Consider the following 20,715-nt stretch of genomic DNA (forward strand, 5'->3'; position numbering starts at 1 on the left):
AAAAAACTAGTATTTAACCTTTCTTGTGTCACAGCCTCCTCCTACGATATTTTTAGTGTATTAAATATAATCACAAAGAAAACTAATTATGTTGGAATTATTAAAATATTAAAAATTGCATTTAACATAGCAATATATATAGCACTATATTTCCTCTCTATATATTTTTTTTCTTCAAAATATGTATTTGAGTCAGGATCATGCCTGTCATCATAAATATTTAGGAGGCTGGGATCTGCCAGCCTGGGCAAAAAAAGCCTATGGGACTCCTATCTCCATTTAGTTATCAAGAAAGCTGTAAGTGGATCTGTGGCTCAAGTGGTAGAGTGCTAGCCTTGAGGAAGAAAAAAACAATTAGAGACAGCGCGCAGGCCCTAAGTTCAAAGACTGGTGTACATGAGTTCGCATATACACTTGCATGCACGTGAGAGAGCGCACATGTGCACATACACACACTCCATTTGCAGCAGGGCAAAAGTGGTCCATATCTATGATCCTAACTCCTCAGAAGGCTAAGGTATGTGGATAACAGTTAAAAGCCCCCAGTCAGTGTAAAACTAGTTAAAGGTCTATTAATTACCAGAACTATGAAGTATTCATAATCAAAATGGTATTTGGGAATATCTAAAGTACCACAATGTGTCTGAGGACTGTTGATAATAGCACATGAATTAAAACCAACTTCTAAATCTCAATGAGAACTAGTAATATTTGAATTCACTTGCCAGTGTTTAGTGGGCACTTGGAAAAACACAGAACTGCACCTAATCCCTTGTCTAAATTATCACATTAGTAAAAACTGGCTTCCAATTAATGTTTTACTGCACTTAAAACTGCTACAGTGATTTATGCAAATTAATGTCTAAAAACAAAAAAAACCACAAAGGTTTCATAAAGTGAGACTGTTCTTACCCATTTACACCAAACCATAAAATTCAGTAATTGAGCATTGTTATTTCTTTAAAGAAATAATTTCTTTGGAATTAATCAAATTTCAGATATATTTAATTTTTAAGAAAAAGAATATCAACATTAAAAAGTCTGACAAATGTAAATAGTCAGAGGGGTACTGAATTTAGCTGTTTCCATTATATATAATCAAATGGTTATTGAACAGCTACAATTTCTCTACATATATAGATTTCAACAAAAGAAAATCGCCTTTAAAATATGAATCATGACTCTAAGTCCTCTTAATTTAAGATATTAAGAAAACCTTTAAGATCAATGAAAAAAACACTCAAAATATGAAGGTGTTTTTTCATTAAAATCTCAATATTAAAAGAATCAAGTTTATCATCATAATTTGGGACAAATACTAGATCTGTAAAATTTTATTAATTCTAAGCTTGCTCTTGGTTATCAAAATCTGTGCTTTTCCTACACTTTTAACTATTATAATGAAGTTCAATAGTACAACACAGTGTAATAAAACAAGTGTGTCCTACCTGGTTACTTTACAGCTTGATTCAATTAAGTCATTTTCAAAGTCAAGCAGGCTAGAAGGCTGATTATATTCCAATGGAGAAGTCAGTCTTTTCAATCGCATCAAACCAACACAAAATTTTGCTCCCATCTCTTCCAGTTCTCGAGTACCAATTTGTAAACCCTAGAAATAAGGTAGTATTACATGCAAATTAGAAAGTTTGCTCTCCTCTTGTTGTAGCTCATTAAAATTATAAAAAGAATTTGTAATTACATAAATAACATTAAAAGGCTGATATGGAAATAGGACCTGATACTGTAAAGTTCTTAGCAGCATGAAATTATTCCAAACAACAAAGTGAATTGTTCTAAAAAAAAATTTCTAGGGCTGGGGATATGGCCTAGTGGCAAGACTGCCTGCCTCATATACATGAGGCCCTGGGTTCGATTCCCCAGCACCACATATACAGAAAATGGCCAGAAGTGGCGCTGTGGCTCAAGTGGCAGAGTGCTAGCCTCGAGCAAAAAGAAGCCAGGGACAGTGCTCAGGCCCAGAGTCCAAGCCCCAGGACTGGCCAAAAAATAAAAAAATTTCTAAAATGCCTACTCAACTCTGGCTTCTCTATATATAATAGATCAATTTTACCAAAAGGTCTCCTCCCATTCACTATGGAGCAAATTATTTTTACCAGCAAACTGGGAAGAAAAAAACAGATAAACATAAAGTTTTATGAATGTTACTTTTACAGCTGTGTGAAACTGTATTTCAAAAAAATCCTGTTAGAGTTCCTTATAATCCACCACTTTGGTTGCCAGTGTTGAATATTGTAGTCACAGTTTCTGTATGGATGCTTGAACATTCATTAACTTATGTATACTAATACTACATGACTTATTTATAAGTCAGTAAAAAACAAAAGAAAGTATCATAAAAAACAATCAGGGCTAGGAATGTGGCTTAATGGGAGAGTGCTTACCTAGTATTTATGAAGCACTAGGTTTGATTCCTCAGTACCACGTAAACAGCAAAAGCCAGAAGTGGCCCTGTTGCTCAAGTGATAGAGCACTAGCCTTGAGCAGAGAGGCTCAGAGACAGTGCCCAGGCCCTGAGTTCAAACCCCAGGACAGGCAAAAAGGAAAAAAAAAGCAAATCGACGTAAATGAAGCAGTAGTTAATTTTCCATTTTCTATGACAATTAAGAATGCTCATTTCAGATGGGTTCCAGTGGCTCACTCTTACCATCCAGCTACTCAAGAGACTAGGATCTCAAGATCTCGATTTAGAGACAATATAGGCAGTCAAATCCATGAGACTCTTCAATTAACCAGAAAAAAAAGCCAGAAGTGGTGATATGGCTCAAATGGTAGCATACAAAAGCTGAGCAACAGCACGAGGCCCTGAGTTCAAGCCCCTAGTATAAGCAGGCACACGCATGGACACACATGCATGCAAAGAATTAAATAGATGCAACCAAATCTTATTAATAGTATCAAGCAAACTAGTTCAGAGAATGTGCTAATTATTACAGATGATTCAATTCCAATATGGCAAACTACTTATAATTCAATTTTAACATGTACATTTAATGTATGTAGTACTTGAAAACTATGAGCATATATATGACACTATTATATGTCTAGAGCTCTTGAGTTGTTCACCTTGTATTTCCCATGATCACAGCCACACAAAGTACTCTCCATGGTGTAGCTTCTCTGCACTCCTATTTCCCGCCAAACTACAACACGTGCTGTGGACTCTTTAGATTTTTCCACTACAAAGCTACAGCTGCTCATGCAAAATGCTGGGGCAATGTGGCTCAGTATCTTAGGCAACGTCTATAAGAAATAAAAGTTAGAATAAAATAAACAAATAGTACTCAATTAAGGAAACAGTGTAAGCAAGGGTCACATTTATAGTAATAATCAATAGCAGAATTAAATCATTTAAATCCTATCTACTTAGGAGGCTGAGATCTGAGGATTGCAGTTCAAAGCCACCCCAGGAAACAGTCCTTGAGACTCTTATCACCAATAAACTACGCAGAAAAAGCCACAAGTGATGCTGTGGCTCAAGTGGTACAGCTCTAGCATGTGCAAAAGAGCATAGGGACAGTACTCAATCCAGTTCAAGCCCCACTACCAAAACCTAACCAACCAAACAAAAAAAAAAAAACCCAGCTGACTGCTGGTGGCTCACATCTATAATCCTAGCTACTCAGAAGGCTGGGATCTGCCAGCCCATGCAAAAAGAAAAAGAGAGAGAGAGAGACAGAGAGAGAGAGAGACAGACAAAGAGAGACAGACAGAGATACAGAGCGAGACAGAGGGGGGATTACATCTCCAAAATAATCAGTGAAAATCACCATGCTAGAGGCATGGCAAGCAGTGCAGGCATGAGACTCTGAGTTCAAATCTCCAAATTGGCAAAATAAATAAAACAAAAACTACATCCGCTATACACACACACACACACACACACACACGTGTGTGTATATATGTTACACACATTTATAAGTGTGCTTAGAGGAAAGTTTCATAGCACACAGGTAAAAGTGACTACTCCAGTGTTAAGGGAACTGAGAAATGGCCTACATTTATTAATTTACATGTTTCTACTAAAGTGTCTCCTTCTAATTTTGTTCTCAAATTTTTACTTACTTGAGAAAGGGAAAGAAGAACTAGAGAACACCAAAAAAGGAAATGTGCTTTCAAATTCTGTGGACAATGTTATGTTACTGAAACATTTTTTGGAAAAATAACCTGGGGCACCTGTTTAAGCATTACTATGGCAGAAGAGTTGCTGCAACAAATAGAAAGCACGAAGAACTTGAAACAGCAACATCTCACTTTTGTCCACAACACACCACTGTTCAGCCAAGGCTTCAAGCATATCAATTCACAAACAAATCTTAGCTGACATACTTGTACATCCCTGAGCCCTCTAAGGCTCAAAACAGCCTCATATCAAAGTACACTAAAAGCACAGGCCAAATAAGGTAATTGTTATACATTTGTCTGTACATAAAACTCATCTATTCATTCAACAAATATTTGAGTAATGTCTACTAAGTCTGGAAAGTCATAAGGCAACCAAATAATAAAGACTGTATTTGGTCATTTTTAACTCAAAATTAGGAAGGTACTATCCATAATATTTAGCAGTATTAGAAGGTACTTCAAGAGCTAGTAGTTATTTTATTAAATTAAAATCATTTATTTTTTTCCAAAAGGGGCTATCAGAGCACATAATAATAGCTTTAGATATTTTATGTGAACCTAAAAGTTATTAAAAAAAAACACAAAAAATGTTCATGTATCTTTCAGAAACATTTCCCACAATCTGATGACCATGTATGTTTGTTCCAATTACTACTGAAATGAACTACCACTATGAAGGCATTGTTGCACTAAGTTTTTGGTTCTAGTATTGCTGAGAAATGTGATGCTGCTCTGATATATAATACTTAGTAAAAGGAAATGTGCAAGCATTTCTTCTAAGTAGAGTTTAGAACTTTCTATATACCATCAATGATCAAATGTGGGCAGACAGATATGTGAGGGAGAAAATGATCATTCCCAACTACAACAAAATTCAGAAGTAATTAGGAATAAATCAAGCCAAAATATCATATATATATATATATATATATATGGAGATTTCATTAAGAATATAAAAGACAGCTGGGCTCCAGTGGCTCACATCTGTAATCTTAGCTGCTTAGGAGGCTGAGATCTGAGACCTGCAGTTTGAAGTCAGACAGAGCAGGAAAGCCCATGATATTCACATCTCAGTAAACCATTCAAAAGCCAAGAAGTGGAACTATAGCTCAAGCGGTAGAGAGCCAGCCTTGAGCAAAAAAGCTCAGGGATGAGCCCACATCCTGAGGTTCAAGCCCCAGGACCAGTACCAAAAAAAAAAAAAAAAAAAAGAATACAAACGACAAACTCCTGTAACCTAGCTACTTGGGAAGCTGAGAATGAAGATCTCAGAGGAGGCCAGTCCAGTTGGAGGCCAGTCTAGGTAGAAAAGTTCACAAGACCTCTTTTCAACCCATAGCTGAGCATGCGGTGACACATGGCCATCCAGGGGGGGGAAAAATCCACCAAGACTCCATTCTCAGGGAAGAAGCTACCATGTGGGGGTACACACTGTCATCCCAGTGACAATGGAAAGCCTAAAATAAAGCTGATTGCAGAAGAGGTCACACATATCCCCAGACAGGAAAGAATACTCTATCTCAAAAAATAACAACACACAACACACACAACAACACACAAAAGGGCTAGAGATATGGCTCAGCAGTAGGGCATTCACACATTACTCAAACCCTAGACCTTAGTACCACCACCAAAAACAGAACAAAACAAAAAAAAACCAGAAAGACAATGTTCACAGAAAGTAATATTATACATTATCATTAACATAGTAATTATTGCATTCCTAAATGATCTCCCAATCAATTTAATCCTCTCAAACTTATCTGATCCAAATCCCAACAGTTTATCTACAATTATCCTAGACTTTATGAGGAAGAAAAAAGCAAACGAGATTTTTTTTTTAAAGGAATACAAAAGGAAAGCCAAGCACCAGTGGCTCATGCCTATAACCTACTCAGGAAGCTGAGATCTGAGGATTGCAGTCCAAAGCCAAAAGTGCACAAAAGTCTGTGAGACTTTATCCCCACTAAAATACTAAAAGAGCCAGAAGTAGAGCTGTGGCTCAAGTGGTAGGAGCATTGTCCCTGAACCAAAGATGCTCAGAGAGAGCACCCAGGCTCTGAGTTCAAACCCTAGGACAAGCACAAAGAAAAAAAGAAAAATCTGCCCTACCAGGTACCAATACTAATTCTAAATTTACCATAATTAAGATGGTGTGATCTGCAAAAAGAAAAACAAGAACGACTATGAAACACACATACATACATGTAACATATGCTTAGTAAATAGAAAGAGGAAGGATGCACTATATAGTAAAGATTTCTAAGACATCTGGTATCTATAGGTAAAACAAGATGAGACTGACATGTCACATATAAAAATAAATCCTAAATAGGCTAAAAAATATCTCATTTTGAAAAGCAAAAACTTAAAGAAAAAATCTGAAACAAAAATGGCAAGATGTCTACATTCTTAAAAAGCTGAACAGTTCATTTACATTGAAATATATGTGTGTGTGTGTGTGTGTGTGTGTGTGTGTGTGTGTGTGTGTGTATAGCTTTCTTTTTTTTTTTTTTTGCCAGTCCTGGGCCTAGAACTCAGGACCTGAGCACTGTCCTTGGCTTCTTTTTCTCAAGGCTAGCACTCTGCCACTTGAGCCATAGTGCCACCTCTAGCCGTTTTCTATATATGTGGTGCTGGGGAATCAAACCCAGGGCTTCATGTATATAAGGCAGGTGTTCTTGCCACTAGGCCATATTCCCAGCCCTTGAATTATATTTTGTACTCTATACATGATTGAAATTTAAAGATTCACGAATCATCTGTAATAATTACCCTATATCCCGTATCTTCCACAACATCACATGAACTTGCACTATCACTGGTATGCCACACTGTCTCCTTGATACTGCAGCCATACATAAACACATTCTTCTTTCGGGAATGGCCATGATAATCACAATATACCTTGGAAGATAGTATTTGAAAAATTAAAACCCTACAAATTCAGAAATTGCCAAAAAAAAAAAAAGGCAGTTAATATGAAGCCAAAGAATGAACAGCTGTGTCCCTTGATCTTTTTACTGTAAAAGTCATCATACAATAATTAATAATTCCTTGCTATATAAAAGATCTAGAATTAATTCTAGAATTGTTATGTCCTATGAAAGTGTTACATCAAGCCACAAGTGCTACTGCTTCTTTTGCATACACTACTTACCATTGAAAATATAAGTTCAATCATAGATGCCTTCATTAAAAATGTATTAAAACTTTTCAGTTTTTTGTTTTTTGTGTTTTTTTTGGCCAGTCCTGGGCCTTGAACTCAGGGCCTGAGCACTGTCCCTGGCTTCTTTTTGCTCAAGGCCAGCACTCTACCTCTTGAGCCACAGCACCACTTCTGGCCGTTTTCTGTATATGTGGTGCTGAGGAATCGAACCCAGGGCTTCCTGTATGCGAGGTGAGCACTCTACCCACTAGGCCATACTCCCAGCCCCTTCCAGTTTTGTTTTTAAAGATGAAAAATATGATTCAATTACCAGTTTATTTCCCCCTTCCTACCAGGTGTTTCTCTTTCCAAATTGAAAATTAAATAAACACACATAACACATGATCATTCTAATGAAAACTGACAAAAGAAGTAACATATACATAACCCAGAACAGCCTCACACCATAACTGCTGCACCTCATATGTGTGAATTGGAGACATCAGTTTCAAAGTTAAGGAAAAAAGTCAGAAATAAGCTTCTACTAGCCTCTTCAAACAATAAAAGTTAAATATCTAAAGCTTATAACTAGGAGCTACCAACAGTCTCAAACAAAAAAGGTTTATGAGAATTATAAACATCAAACAGAATAATATGCTACACTAATATGTTACAATTTTTATAAAATAGACATTTTAAAGAATTGCTTTTGAAATGATTAACACTTAAATTTTAGAACCAGAAAATCATGCATTAAAATACTTAGCCACAGATCTAATTAACTGATTAGCCACTAATCAAAAGAAAACCATTTTGACTACATAAAATAAAAACAAATACTGCCACTTACCAGAGGCAAACGTTTCACTGCAGCCAGGTATTGTAACAGCCCCTTTGCATGGTAAATTGTAGGATGTAAGTCTGGATTTGGACTTTGCCACTGTCTGTTCAAATCCTCTCCACTTAAAGAACAACGATGACTACACATACACAAACACAAAGGTACAAAACACTGGCACCAGGATACCTTATATATATTTCTGATTTAATTTTATGATTCTATTCCATAAGTATCCAAATGGTATAAAGAGTAGGCTCAACTGAATACATTATATTACTCATCAAATAAATATTTATTGAGCATTTGCTATATAAAGAGCTTAGATTACCTATAAAGTGTTAGGCTCTCAAATTTATAACAAAGAAGTCAAGCCAATCAAAAAATTCTCAAATCTTAGGAGTTGGTCCATATTTTGTAAAATATATTTATGTTCATATTTTCTGGGGCTGGGGATATAGCCTAGTGGCAATAGTGCCTGCCTCGGATACACGAGGCCCTAGGTTCGATTCCCCAGCACCACATATACAGAAAACGGCCAGAAGCGGCGCTGTGGCTCAAGTGGCAGAGTGCTAGCCTTGAGCGGGAAGAAGCCAGGGACAGTGCTCAGGCCCTGAGTCCAAGGCCCAGGACTGGCCAAAAACAACAACAACAAAAAAAATTATGTTCATATTTTCTATTCTGACTGCATAATAAATCATTTCCTCTATCATCATTCTACATCTTGAATATAGAGGTTTGTAAATGTGCTAATGAGAAAGTATGTCTTCTTATAAAAGCATGACTAATTTTCATGTATTCATGGGTATTAAGTATTTAAGCCATAAAGGAAAAATCTTAAACAACCAGAAAACTGCAACAGAAATATAAATAAAATTCCAATGTTTCTGAATTAAAAATAGTTCTATAACATATTAACTAAGAAATTCAAGATTTTAAAAAATTCAGTTATTTCAAAATTTGAGAACTATTCACACTACTTCTACTAAATAAAGCCCTATTGTTGGAGATGTTACATAAATACTACAGAGATTTTTTATTTTGGTCAAATTGACTAAACCTATTGTATCAAATATAAGCAACCTTCGCTTAAAAAATATCTTCTAGGGGCTGGGGATATAGCCTAGTGGCAAGAGTGCCTGCCTTGGTATACCCGAGGCCCTAGGTTCGATTCCCCAGCACCACATATACAGAAAATGGCCAGAAGTGGCGCTGTGGCTCAAGTGGCAGAGTGCTAGCCTTGAGCTGAAAGAAGCCAGGGACAGTGCTAAGGCCCTGGTCCAAGGCCCAGGACTGGCAAAAAAAAAAAAAAAAAAAAAAATTATCTTCTAGGATTTCCTATCAAAAGTATTCCTCTGTGAGAAACTATACCTCCTCCTATCAGAAAGAAGTAAACAAATGGGTCTAATACTCCATAGCAATGGGAAGAGATCCCAGATCATACAATGTAAGAGAAGGAAGACAGGGAAGGAGGGAGGAAGGGAAGAAGAGAAGGAAGAAGAAAGGGAAAGATGGAGGGAGACAGGGAGCAAGGGAGGCAGGCTAGAGTAGAGAAGGGAGAGAGGGAGGGAAGGAGGGTGTGTTCAGAAAGACAGACAGACAGACAAATTGTGGTAGGTAGGTAGGTGAACAGGAAGAAAGTACAATTTAAAAGTCCCAAGTCCTGACACTGTGATCTTTCAAAAACAATGCAAGACATTCTGATTTTATGGAATCACATTCTAATAGCAATTTTTAAGTATGTACTACTACTAGATGCAAAACATATTATCATTTAAAAGCTAACTTCAACAAATTCCCCACCCAGAATTTCTTCGTTCTAGAACAATCATTAGTTTTCTTTTCTGAATTAACATGGACACTATTTTAACAAGTTTATATGACCAGCTCAATGATCAATATTTCTATAACTATTGCTTAACTTACTTTCCATTGATGACACCATCTGGATTTAGCATAGGGACAATTTTAAAAATATAGGATTCTCGTAAGCTCTGAGCAGTAGGGTTATTACTCATGAGATACTCCAATGTTCCTTTCATAACCCAACTTGCATTAGTTTCTCCAGGATGTACCCGAGCAGATAAGAAAACATAAGGGCGATTTCCTAAGGTACACATAAAATCTCAAATTAAAATGAAACAGCTACTAAAAGTTTGTATGACATTTCACTTTGGGATGTTAGAAGTCTCTACTTTTCTCTACTTAATTGTGAATTCTAATAAAAACTCACAGCGGAAGTCACTGTGCACAGATTTTAGTATTTACTAAAGTAAATATTATTATTTAACTATTATTTAATATTTACCTTAGTAAATACTAAAATCACTGTGCACAAATATACTGTGCACTGTGCACAGTAAAACCACTGCAATATGCCTTACAAAGAATAAAGATATAATATGAAATACAACATACAATATAAACTATGCCCTGAAGGGTCAAAGAGCTTTTAATGTGACCGTAATATAATAAACAATTAGTTACTTATTTCCAAAAGACTAATCTAACATGTAAAACTGAGTTCTTTAATGTAAACTTGATTTTCTAAGTAATAAGTAGCTGGGAAAATTTAAATTGTAGTAAGATTTTTGTAAAATGATGGGACAGAGAAAATAAGCAGAGTAAAAATGCCTGTCTACTCCAAGATTTACCAAAATGAAGGAAATGTACTATTTATTTAAACATTTCTATGTCTACAAGATAATCAGTCATTCCTCTTATTTTTATACAAAATAGGTTTTTTTCCCTAAAGACCCTTTATCTTCCAATCACAATTAGAAAATATTTTTACCACAACTTTAAACCTGACGCAATATTTAAAATGTAAATGGAGGGAAAAACAAGTTGCTTTTCAGAACTTGATGTCAAAGCACTTTATAGGTTTCTGGCTGTTTTGTTTATAAATAAAAATAATCATCATTCTAAATTGATGGCAATATTACATAAACTCTTCAAACTATGTTATATTTTACCTTGAGCACAACTTCTAAGAACTAAACATCAAAAGGACCTTAGGGAACATTTCAGAGGACTCCTCACACTCAAGATGAAGAAACAGGCCAGAGGTAGGTCCATAGCAAGTGATGCAAGCAAGATCAGAATCCGATTCTTCTGAAGCCTGTTCTTCGTGTTATTTCCATTATAAAATATATGAAAAATAAAAGTAACTAACAATGATTGACATTCTGAATGAAGACTTACTGAATTGACAGATATGTTCATAACAATTAGACTCTGGCATTGCAGTTATAGTCACCAATGGACAGCTGTTTCCAGACAGTGTTTCACATAACACATCTCTTCGAAAATAGATTTGCTGAGGACTGTGTGTTGATTCCAATTTTTGAAGGTGCATCTTTATTAAAAATTTAAAGCAAAGTATATAATCATTTTAAAATTCTTGATGGTATATAGAAATAATGCATAGAGATCTCCACATTACTAGAAGTATAACTGATTCCTAAGCTCTTTATCCCAAATTCTGAAGGCCAAGTGTATGTAGTTCCACCATCAGTATCTGGGAAACCTGAAACAGGGTGATAGCTATGGCATGTATACTATTAATTATGTAACACCAACAGCAAGGTAAAACAGACAGCCTGTAATACATACATTATGATTTCTGCAGTAAAACAGGAAAAAACTTACCCTAACTGATACTCTAAATAGGCTCACATCTGAGTTATGAAAAAATTGTTTTCAAAGCCTTTTGAATCTTAAAACTGTTAAGTGACTATAGACCTATAATCATATTTATTTATCATATTAAGAGTGTAAAAAGAGGGCTGGGGATATAGCCTAGTGGCAAGAGTGCCTGCCTCGGATACACGAGGCCCTAGGTTCGATTCCCCAGCACCACATATACAGAAAACGGCCAGAAGCGGCGCTGTGGCTCAAGTGGCAGAGTGCTAGCCTTGAGCGGGAAGAAGCCAGGGACAGTGCTCAGGCCCTGAGTCCAAGGCCCAGGACTGGCCAAAAAAAAAAGAGTGTAAAAAGAAGAAAATTAGGTAGCACACATTTTAACAACCTTTTGGATTTCCAGATTAATGTACATTCACTATAAAATGTCTAGAAGACACTGAGTAAAATAAAAAATTTAAAACACCGTTTCCTTCATCATTTAGATTATTAACAAATGTAATGCATATAAAACCATTATATGTGACTTTTGTATGATTTTTTTCAGTTAATAATTTATAATGCACATGTGTTCATAATTACACCACATATTAAACAAATGAAATGCTTTTGCAAACACAAGTTTTAGTAATATTATTATGTTATACCAAAAATACATTGTCAAATTATTTATTTTTAGATATTTAGTTGGTTTTCAAGTTTTTTGCCTGTATTCATTCACATAATCACTACTTGAGAGAAAAAAAGCTGTGCAAAGCAAAGCACTGGAGACCTAACTGGAAACCTGGATAAGTAACCCATATCAGGGGAAAATAAGGAGTACTCTGAGAATTTACAATGAGGAGAGAAGAGCCTCTTCAACTATGGGCTGAGAAAAAGGCTTCCACAAAAAGTTCCATTCAAAGTGAAATTCTAAGAATGAGTAAAGGGGAGAAAACAAAAGGAAAAGCAAACTAGAAGATGACAGATTAGAGAGAACAAAAGTAATTACCTCCAAAGATTCATAATATAAAACTCATTAAAAACTGCAAAAAAAGGGGGGGGATAATGAGAAGGGATGAACATGATCAAAGTACATTATGTGCATGAGTTAGAAATAGCACAAATGACCTCCTTTGTAGAATTAAGAAGAAAAAAACTCATTATAGTTAGACCAGAAAGAACAAGGTAAGAAACAAAGGGCAACCCACCCCATAGTTTGGGAGAATTTTACTAGTGACTGAGGTAACCAAACAATATATGGATACTCTTTTTGAAAAAGCTTAATAGGCATATATTTTACTATGAATTAGGAGAGGGGGGAGAAGATCTTGGCACACTGAAACTTTAATTCCTCACCAGTGGCTTACAACTCTAATACTAGCTACTCAGGAGGCTGAGATCTGAGGATAGCAGTTCAAAGCCAGCCCAGGCAAGAAAGTCCATGAGACTCTGATTTCCAATTAACCACCCAAAACTCCAAAAGCTCAGGGACAGCACCTAGGCCTTGAGTTCAAGACCAGCACAAACATATACAAAAACAAAAAAGCCAAAAAGAAAAAAAAAAAGAAGAAGTAAAAACACTTGTAATTCCTTGGTCACTAACTTGGCATAACAACGAATTTTAAAAAGAAAAATATCTGGGGCTGGTGGCTCATGCCTGTAATCCTAGCTACTCAGCAATCTAAGATCTAAAGATAGCGGTTTGAAGCCAACACAGGCAGGAAAATCCATGAAACTCTTATCTCCAATTAATCACCAAAAGCCACAAGTGGAGCTATGACTCAAGTGGCACAGCACTAGTCTTGAGCAAAAAAGTTTAGGGACAGCTCCTAGGTCCTCAGTTCAAGCCCCAGGACCAGCACAAAATAAATACATACAAACAGACAGATATAAATGCTAAATAAATATAGCAAAAATGAACAATAGTTAAGAATTTTAGACTTCATAAAAAGGGCATGAGAAATCACTGTTTCTTTGTTGGTTTGCTTTGTTGATTTAATTTGATTTGGGAATCAAGCCACTTGTGCATATTAGGCAAGTTTTCTGGAACTGAACCAGATCCCCATCCCACTAAAGATATTAAATAGAATTTTTATTAGGATATTTACCATAAAGGAGCCCGCTAGCCATCATATGGAGAAAAAGAACAAAGAAAGAGGGTAGAAGTAAAGTACTAAAATCTTAAGTAACAAAAAGGCCTGCAGAAATCAATGGGGGAAAAAAGGAAACATAGAAAGACAGACAGGGAAAAAAAGGAAGAATGAAAATGTAATAAATTAGAAAAAAATTAAAATGTATTAAAAAGGTAACATTAATATATAATCAGGTAAATAAAATGTTCAAAGATACATTTTACAAACACTATTCTTTTTCTAGGATGAATAACCCCCAAAATAGATGCTATGTTATTCAACACAAAAGATTCCCACACACGTTTGTTATAGGTTGTAATCTTTATTAAAATACAATGATCTGGGTACCAGTGGCTCTCACCTGCAATCCTAACCACTTGTGAGTTGGAAATCAGTGGGATCTTGGCTCAAGGCAGCTTAGAGAAAAAAAGACTGCAACACTCCTTCATCTCAACTAACAGATGGGTTTGTCAGCATGTGTCTGTCAATCTACCTACTGGGGAGGATCAAAGCTCCAAGAAAATCAAGTAAAAAAAAATGTGAGACCCCTATCTCAACAGAAAAAACTGGGCATGATAGCAAATGCCTATCATCCCACCTACAGCAGGAAGTGTAATAAACAGGAGAATCAAGGTCCCAACTGGCACAGGCAAACAAGGGAGACTATCTCAAAAATAACCAGAGCAAAAAGGGTTGGAGGTATGTCTCAGAAGGTCAAGTGCCCACCTAAGCAAGTACAAGTTCTTAGTTCCAACCTTACTACAACAAAGAAAAACTATAATGATAATACTTTAAGTGGCTTTGAGCTCTCTACCCTATAGATTGCTTTCATTCTTTTTCCTCTCTCTAGTATCTTGGGAGCTCCTTTATTGCTCATACCTTCTTGATGCTTGACCATCAGGATATTTTATTCTGAGAATAAATCTTCCACAGTTGGTCATTTAATTACTTGGTTCAGATTGTTTAGTTTGGTTTTACAGTGCAAATATTAAAGACTCTCAAGAGGCCCTACAACACAACTCCTATAAGAAAAAAATATCACATATCCTAAGGAATATCCTAGAATTATATAACAGGATCATTTACTAATAAAACTTTCATCTTTACACATGAAAAATTTCAAATTACATCCACATTTTTCTACTCTTATATTTTGTAAGATTCAATGCTTCTGGTTAAATAAAACCTTGTTAAATTTTGCAAATCATGACTCTTAAGCTGAAGTTAAGACCTACAGATTTCTATAAAAGATGGGAAGTAAAAAATCATGTCAATGTCCTTCATAATTCTTTCATTAAGGACCCCTCCCATTAATGTTTCCAATAAATACAGTAGTATTTTCTAAAATTTTCAGTAATAAACCTTTTTCTTACTTTATTATGTCTTTTTAAAAAGCAACATTTCTTCAGTTATCTGACACAAATTCAATCATTCTACAATTTAATTCAGAGTTCTCACCTGTAACGTTGAATATGTATATGGATAGTGATAAGCAAAGTAACAGACATCATCTTTATGTGGAAAATTAATGGTGAATGTAATCGTATAGTAGGATTTTCCCTTTTGCCCACCTGCAGCAACTGAACTTCTTGAGAAGTGATTTCTGCAATTGAAAACAAAAACCATGTTGACTTCACCCACTTCAAAACTCTGATTTTTCTTACAACTTTTGTTAAATAGAACTTAAGAGGAACAAGAAAAAACGAAAAATTAGTCCATAAAAGTTTAATTTAACCAGTCTATACAACAGAGACTTAGTACTAATAAAGCAGCCAACATTACTTTTCATGTCCAGATTTACTAATCAGATGAAGCTATACATTAAACATCATGGAGAAAAAAATGTAAAACGGGCTGGGAATATGGCCTACAGGTAAAGTGCTTGCCTCGCAATCGAACCGAACCTGGGTTCGATTCCTCAGCACCACATATATAGAAAAAGCCAGAAGGAGTGTTGTGGCTCAAGTGGTAGAGTGCTAGCCTTGAACAAAAAAAAGCCAGGGACAGTGGTCAGGCACTGAGTCCAAGCCTCAGGGCTGGCAAAAAAAAAAAAAAAAGCCAGTCTCCAGAATTAGAACCAGGAAGTAAACAAAAAAAGGAGTCCTTAGTTCCCTTCTACCACCTTCTTTTTAATCTGAATTAAAAGAATGAGACAGAAAAGGGCTTATGTACATCTGTCCTCCTTCTCCTTTGAGAGGTGAAGAAACTGCAAGGTTCCTTGAATAAAACACAAGTAGTAAGTGGCAAAAGGAATTCCTGAATGTTACCTACTGCCCCTGTATTCTGGGTAGGCCATACCTACCTTAGCCAGGGGAGAACAAGGATTAGGAGTTGCTATAGGACACCTGTGCCTCCTAACTCAGAAAATATACAGGCTACAGACAGAAACCACCATTACTCTTTATTCTCATTTCCTCCAAGCAACAGGAAGTAGGTGTTTTTTTTAACCCCCACTTCTCTCTATTTTATCCGGTTACAGTAAAATATATCCTTAAAAATAGAGAATATTTACTTGTAGTAACAGATGTCACTTCCTACGCGTATCCACCAGGGTCTGGCATTTAGTGCTTCCCGAACCGAATACATGAGTGGCTGCATACCTTTGAGAGAAATAGAAGAGGGGAGATTTTAGAAAACAGAGAAAATTCTTTTCAGAATTCCTAGCCAGACAGTAGTGGCTCATGCCTGTAATCCTAGCTACTCCGGAGACTGAGATTTGAGGATTGTGGTTTGACGCCAGCCTGGGAAGGAAAATCCATGATATTTATCTCCAATTAATCACCCAAAAAGCCAGATGTGGAGGTGTGGTTCAAATGCTAGCCTTGAGCAAAAAAACCTCAGAGACGGTGCCCAGGCCCTGAGTTCAAGCCCCAAGACCTGCATAAAATCATCATTATCACCATCACCATCACCATCACCATTACCTACCACCGCCGCCGCCGCCACCACCACCACCACCACCACCACCTTTCTGTTCTAGAAAGCACTGAGATTCAGGAAAGCTAAAAGGGATTACATTTTGTTTTTGTAGCCATTTACTTAAAAATTCAGTGAAACTTCTTAATGTCAACCAATAAAATGCCTCAGTTTTCAGACTAACAGAAACGAGATTTCAACGTTTGAGTAAAAAGTCACTGAAGCCTTTCTATTAGTTCTTCCATTAAATCAAGGAAAAATAACATGTCCCTTTTAACAAGTGAAGGAGTCAAAGCCATACAAAGGAATATTGAGCAATCTTCCCTGCAACGACCTCTCCACAGGTTCCTCATGGAGGTCCAGGAGAAAGGTCACAAAAGCAGGTTGGACTTTGTTCCCACAAAAATCAGATGCAATACACAGCCTATTTTTTTGGACATTGTTAGAAATATTTCTTCCTCAGGAACCTTAAAATCATCTTATTAAGTTACTAAAACAACCTATTAGGTTTCTGACTATAACTGTACTAAAACCTTATTTTAATTTTAGAGAGACTGACAACTTTCAATGAGAACAGATTTAACTTTCTTTAAATTTTAACTTAAGAATATAAATAAACTTTTATTGGTACATACATGTTGTTTTACTTATTTGCATTCTCTAACACATTTCCCTTTCTATTTCTATTTTAGCAATGAAGAATTATTCATATTCCATAATTCTGTATTTCTCTTATATTCACACTATCCAATACACTAATTTTACTTATTTTTAATTTGTTTTTTGCCAGTCCTGGGCCTTGAACTTAGGGCCTGAGCACTTTCCCTGGCTTCTTTTTGCTCAGGGCTAGCACTCTGCCACTTGAGCCACAGTGCCACTTCTGGACATTTTCTATATATGTGGTGCTGAGGAATTGAACCCAGGGCTTCATGTATATGAGGCAAGCACTCTTGCCATTAGGCCATATTCCCAGCCCCTTATTTTTAATTTTTGACAGTCCTGGGACTGGAACTTGGCATGGGCACTGTACCTGAGCCTCTTTGTGCTCAAGTCTAGCACTCTAACATTTGAGCCAGAGTGTCACTTCCAGATATATCGGAGGAGTTTATTGGAGATAAAGAGTCTCACAGACTTTCCTGCCCAGGCTGGCTTCTAAGCACAATCCTCAGATCTTAGCCTCCTGAGTAGCTAGGATTATAAGCTCATGTAACTGGTGTCTAGATTTGAATTCATTTTTACTAGATTTTTAGTAGTTCTCTAAGGGTTTTTAGGTATATACTCAGGTTATGTGTATTTTAAAGTAATTATTTCCTTTTCAAGTACTTATTCCATTCTCAATTTTCACTGCATTTCACAAAATCAAAAGTTGAAAAAATGATGAATATACTAATAATTAACTGTTTTGCCCCTAATTTTACTGAAAATGTTTTGCCATTCAAAGCAGTATTTGCCATTTTTTTTGCAAATCAATTTTACCGTGCATATAAAAACAGCAAGCACTGAACAATTTATATGTGCCAGCTACTTCCATGTTGTCACATATATTAAAACAGTCATTAAACCTCCCAGCTCCTGGGTGGTGCTGTCATCATTATATTTTGTGTAGTTTCACTAGTCTTTATTATTATGGGGGGGGGGGGAGAGTGGGGCTTGAACTCTGGGTCTGGAAGCTGTCCCTGAGCTCTTCAGCTCAAGGCTAGCTCTACTACTTGAGCCACAGTGCCACTTCCTGTTTTCTGGTGGTTAATAGAGTATCACAGGCTTTCTTGCCCAGGTGGGCATTGAAGCATGATCCTCAGATCTCAGCCTCCTGAGTAGATAGGATTACAAGAGTGAGTGAGCCCCTGGTGCCCAGCTAGTCTTTATTAACACCTACTAATAGAATGCCATGCCTTTTCTCCTTTAAACTACTGATGCAATAAATAATGTTAATGGTTGCCTAGTATAGCCCAAGGAAGTGTTATTTGGTAGTAACTATATTAGCTAATATTTAAAATTCTGATTATGAATCAAAAGCTGCTCTTTTAAAAAATTATCTTTAGAAATCCTGGTATTGAGATTATACTAGCTTCAGAAAAATGAATTCAAATTATTTTATTTACATTATTTATTTGAATAACAAGAGTGCAATATATCTTTAAAGAAGAACTATTAAGTTAGGTGGAAACACCTCAATATGGTGACTAATAAATATATTTTTTGTATTTATTTACTTATTGTATTTATTTCACTTTTTGAAAAAGAGTTTTCCTGAATAGTCTTGAACTTGATATGCATCCCAGGATGGCCTCTCAATTCTCATCTCCACCTCAAGTGTTGCTGGAACTATACAGATGTGCAACCATATTGGACTTTTGCTTTACTTGTCAACAATTACAGTCTGAATGTATACATTTTTCTAATCATTTTTGGTATTTCTATGTTTTGCTTTATTTGGATATAATTACTTTTAGTATTAACTCTGGTCACTTATGTTTTTTAAAAAAATCCTTAAAATGGGTAATAAGTGCTCATTTTCATCTTTTTACTGTAAATAATACAAATATCTTCATTTTAAGATGATACTGGCATAGCTATATTCCTTAAATCTAAAGTGCTCACCTTTGAGCTACTTTCCACATTAGAGCTATTTGATATACTGCTTTCTAACAGAATTTTACGTGTGTGTGTGTGTGTGTGTATACACATCCATACATGTGTATACATACATACCACCTAAGGTGAAAACCATTAGCCACAGGTAGCTGTATCCATTAACATAGGTAGCTAAAAATAAGCCTAATTTGACTAAAGACATCAATTTTAAAATATCTTATTCATATATTTATTTATTTGTATTCCTAGGTTTGGAACTCAGGGCACAGCCAAGCATTCTACCACTTGAGCCCATCCCAAGCCTTTTTTGTTTTAGCTACTTTTTAGTCTAGAGTCACATATTTTGCCTAGGCCAGCCTCAGACAGCAATACTCCCAGCTTACATTAAATTTTGGGTTTATATTTGAAACAGGGCCTTACTTGCACAATTTTCCTGATGTTATTTTATCTATTATAGAGAAAATTCATGGGCCTTTTCTTCTCCTACCCCTAAGAATCCATCCCACTTCATTTTTAAATGTAATTCCTGGACTTATGATTTAACTTATGATTTAAATTTGGATGAGCTGCTCTCTAGGAATGCTCCTTAGATACCATCCTTGTTTCTCTTCACTGAACTCTTAGATTAGTTGCACAAATTATGTCTCAGATTTTTCTTTCTTAAATCTCAATTCTCAGATGGCTATAGTATATTTTCAAATATGGTATAGTCTCAAAATGAATCCTAAAGAATTTAAAAATCAAGCTTCTTTACATTTTGCAAACTTTTACATCCTTGCCTATTTTTTGGCTTCTTAGTATGTCAAACTTGGAAAGGGGTATTTTTAAATTCTCATAATTGTCTTCTAATAGAGTTGTATTTCTTAGTGCATTTACTCTTCCTATGTGAGTGCCAACTATAACTTCACTGTATAAAAAGATTTGTGGGGTCTTCATGGATTGCAATTTATAAAAATGTAATACCAGCCTTTGACCTATTTGCTAATTCTTACCTATGCATTAATATTAGTTATTTAATTTTATTTGTATTTCTAGTTTATCTTCATCTAATCATTCATTTTCAGTCTTTGCCACTGAACACACAAAATCACAGCACCAAACTATCTAAATATATGACTTTTGGAAATATTTTGATTCACTCATACTTAGTAATGTCCTAAACATATTTCATTTTATTCTTTCATCTTATTTTCTTTCTACTCTCTTTCAAATTCTTTCATCTTCATCTTTTTACTTTCACTGGTTCCATTTAATTTCTACATTGTTTTGCTTTTCCTTTTACTCTCTCCTTCCCTTCAATAAAAAGAATGTTTCTATCT

At 35.7% G+C, this 20,715-nt stretch overlaps 1 protein-coding gene across 5 annotated transcripts in view; it reads right to left on the minus strand.

The window, feature by feature from the left end:
- Window positions 1-20,715, minus strand: part of Agtpbp1 (ATP/GTP binding carboxypeptidase 1) — a 176,994-nt gene that overhangs the window by 35,813 nt on the left and 120,466 nt on the right. For all 5 annotated transcript variants that reach the window (XM_048331509.1, XM_048331495.1, XM_048331502.1 and 2 more), the window contains 8 exons: window positions 16,398-16,485; window positions 15,344-15,488; window positions 11,334-11,487; window positions 10,056-10,236; window positions 8,142-8,271; window positions 6,919-7,050; window positions 3,085-3,261; window positions 1,449-1,609 (listed from right to left, as the gene is read on the minus strand). In XM_048331509.1, the coding sequence (XP_048187466.1) occupies window positions 1,449-1,609; window positions 3,085-3,261; window positions 6,919-7,050; window positions 8,142-8,271; window positions 10,056-10,236; window positions 11,334-11,487; window positions 15,344-15,488; window positions 16,398-16,485 (1,168 nt within the window). The remainder of the gene's footprint in view (window positions 1-1,448; window positions 1,610-3,084; window positions 3,262-6,918; window positions 7,051-8,141; window positions 8,272-10,055; window positions 10,237-11,333; window positions 11,488-15,343; window positions 15,489-16,397; window positions 16,486-20,715) is intronic.

The sequence above is a fragment of the Perognathus longimembris genome, chromosome 1 (genome assembly GCF_023159225.1).
Source record: "Perognathus longimembris pacificus isolate PPM17 chromosome 1, ASM2315922v1, whole genome shotgun sequence".
Classification (NCBI taxonomy): Eukaryota; Metazoa; Chordata; class Mammalia; order Rodentia; family Heteromyidae; genus Perognathus; species Perognathus longimembris.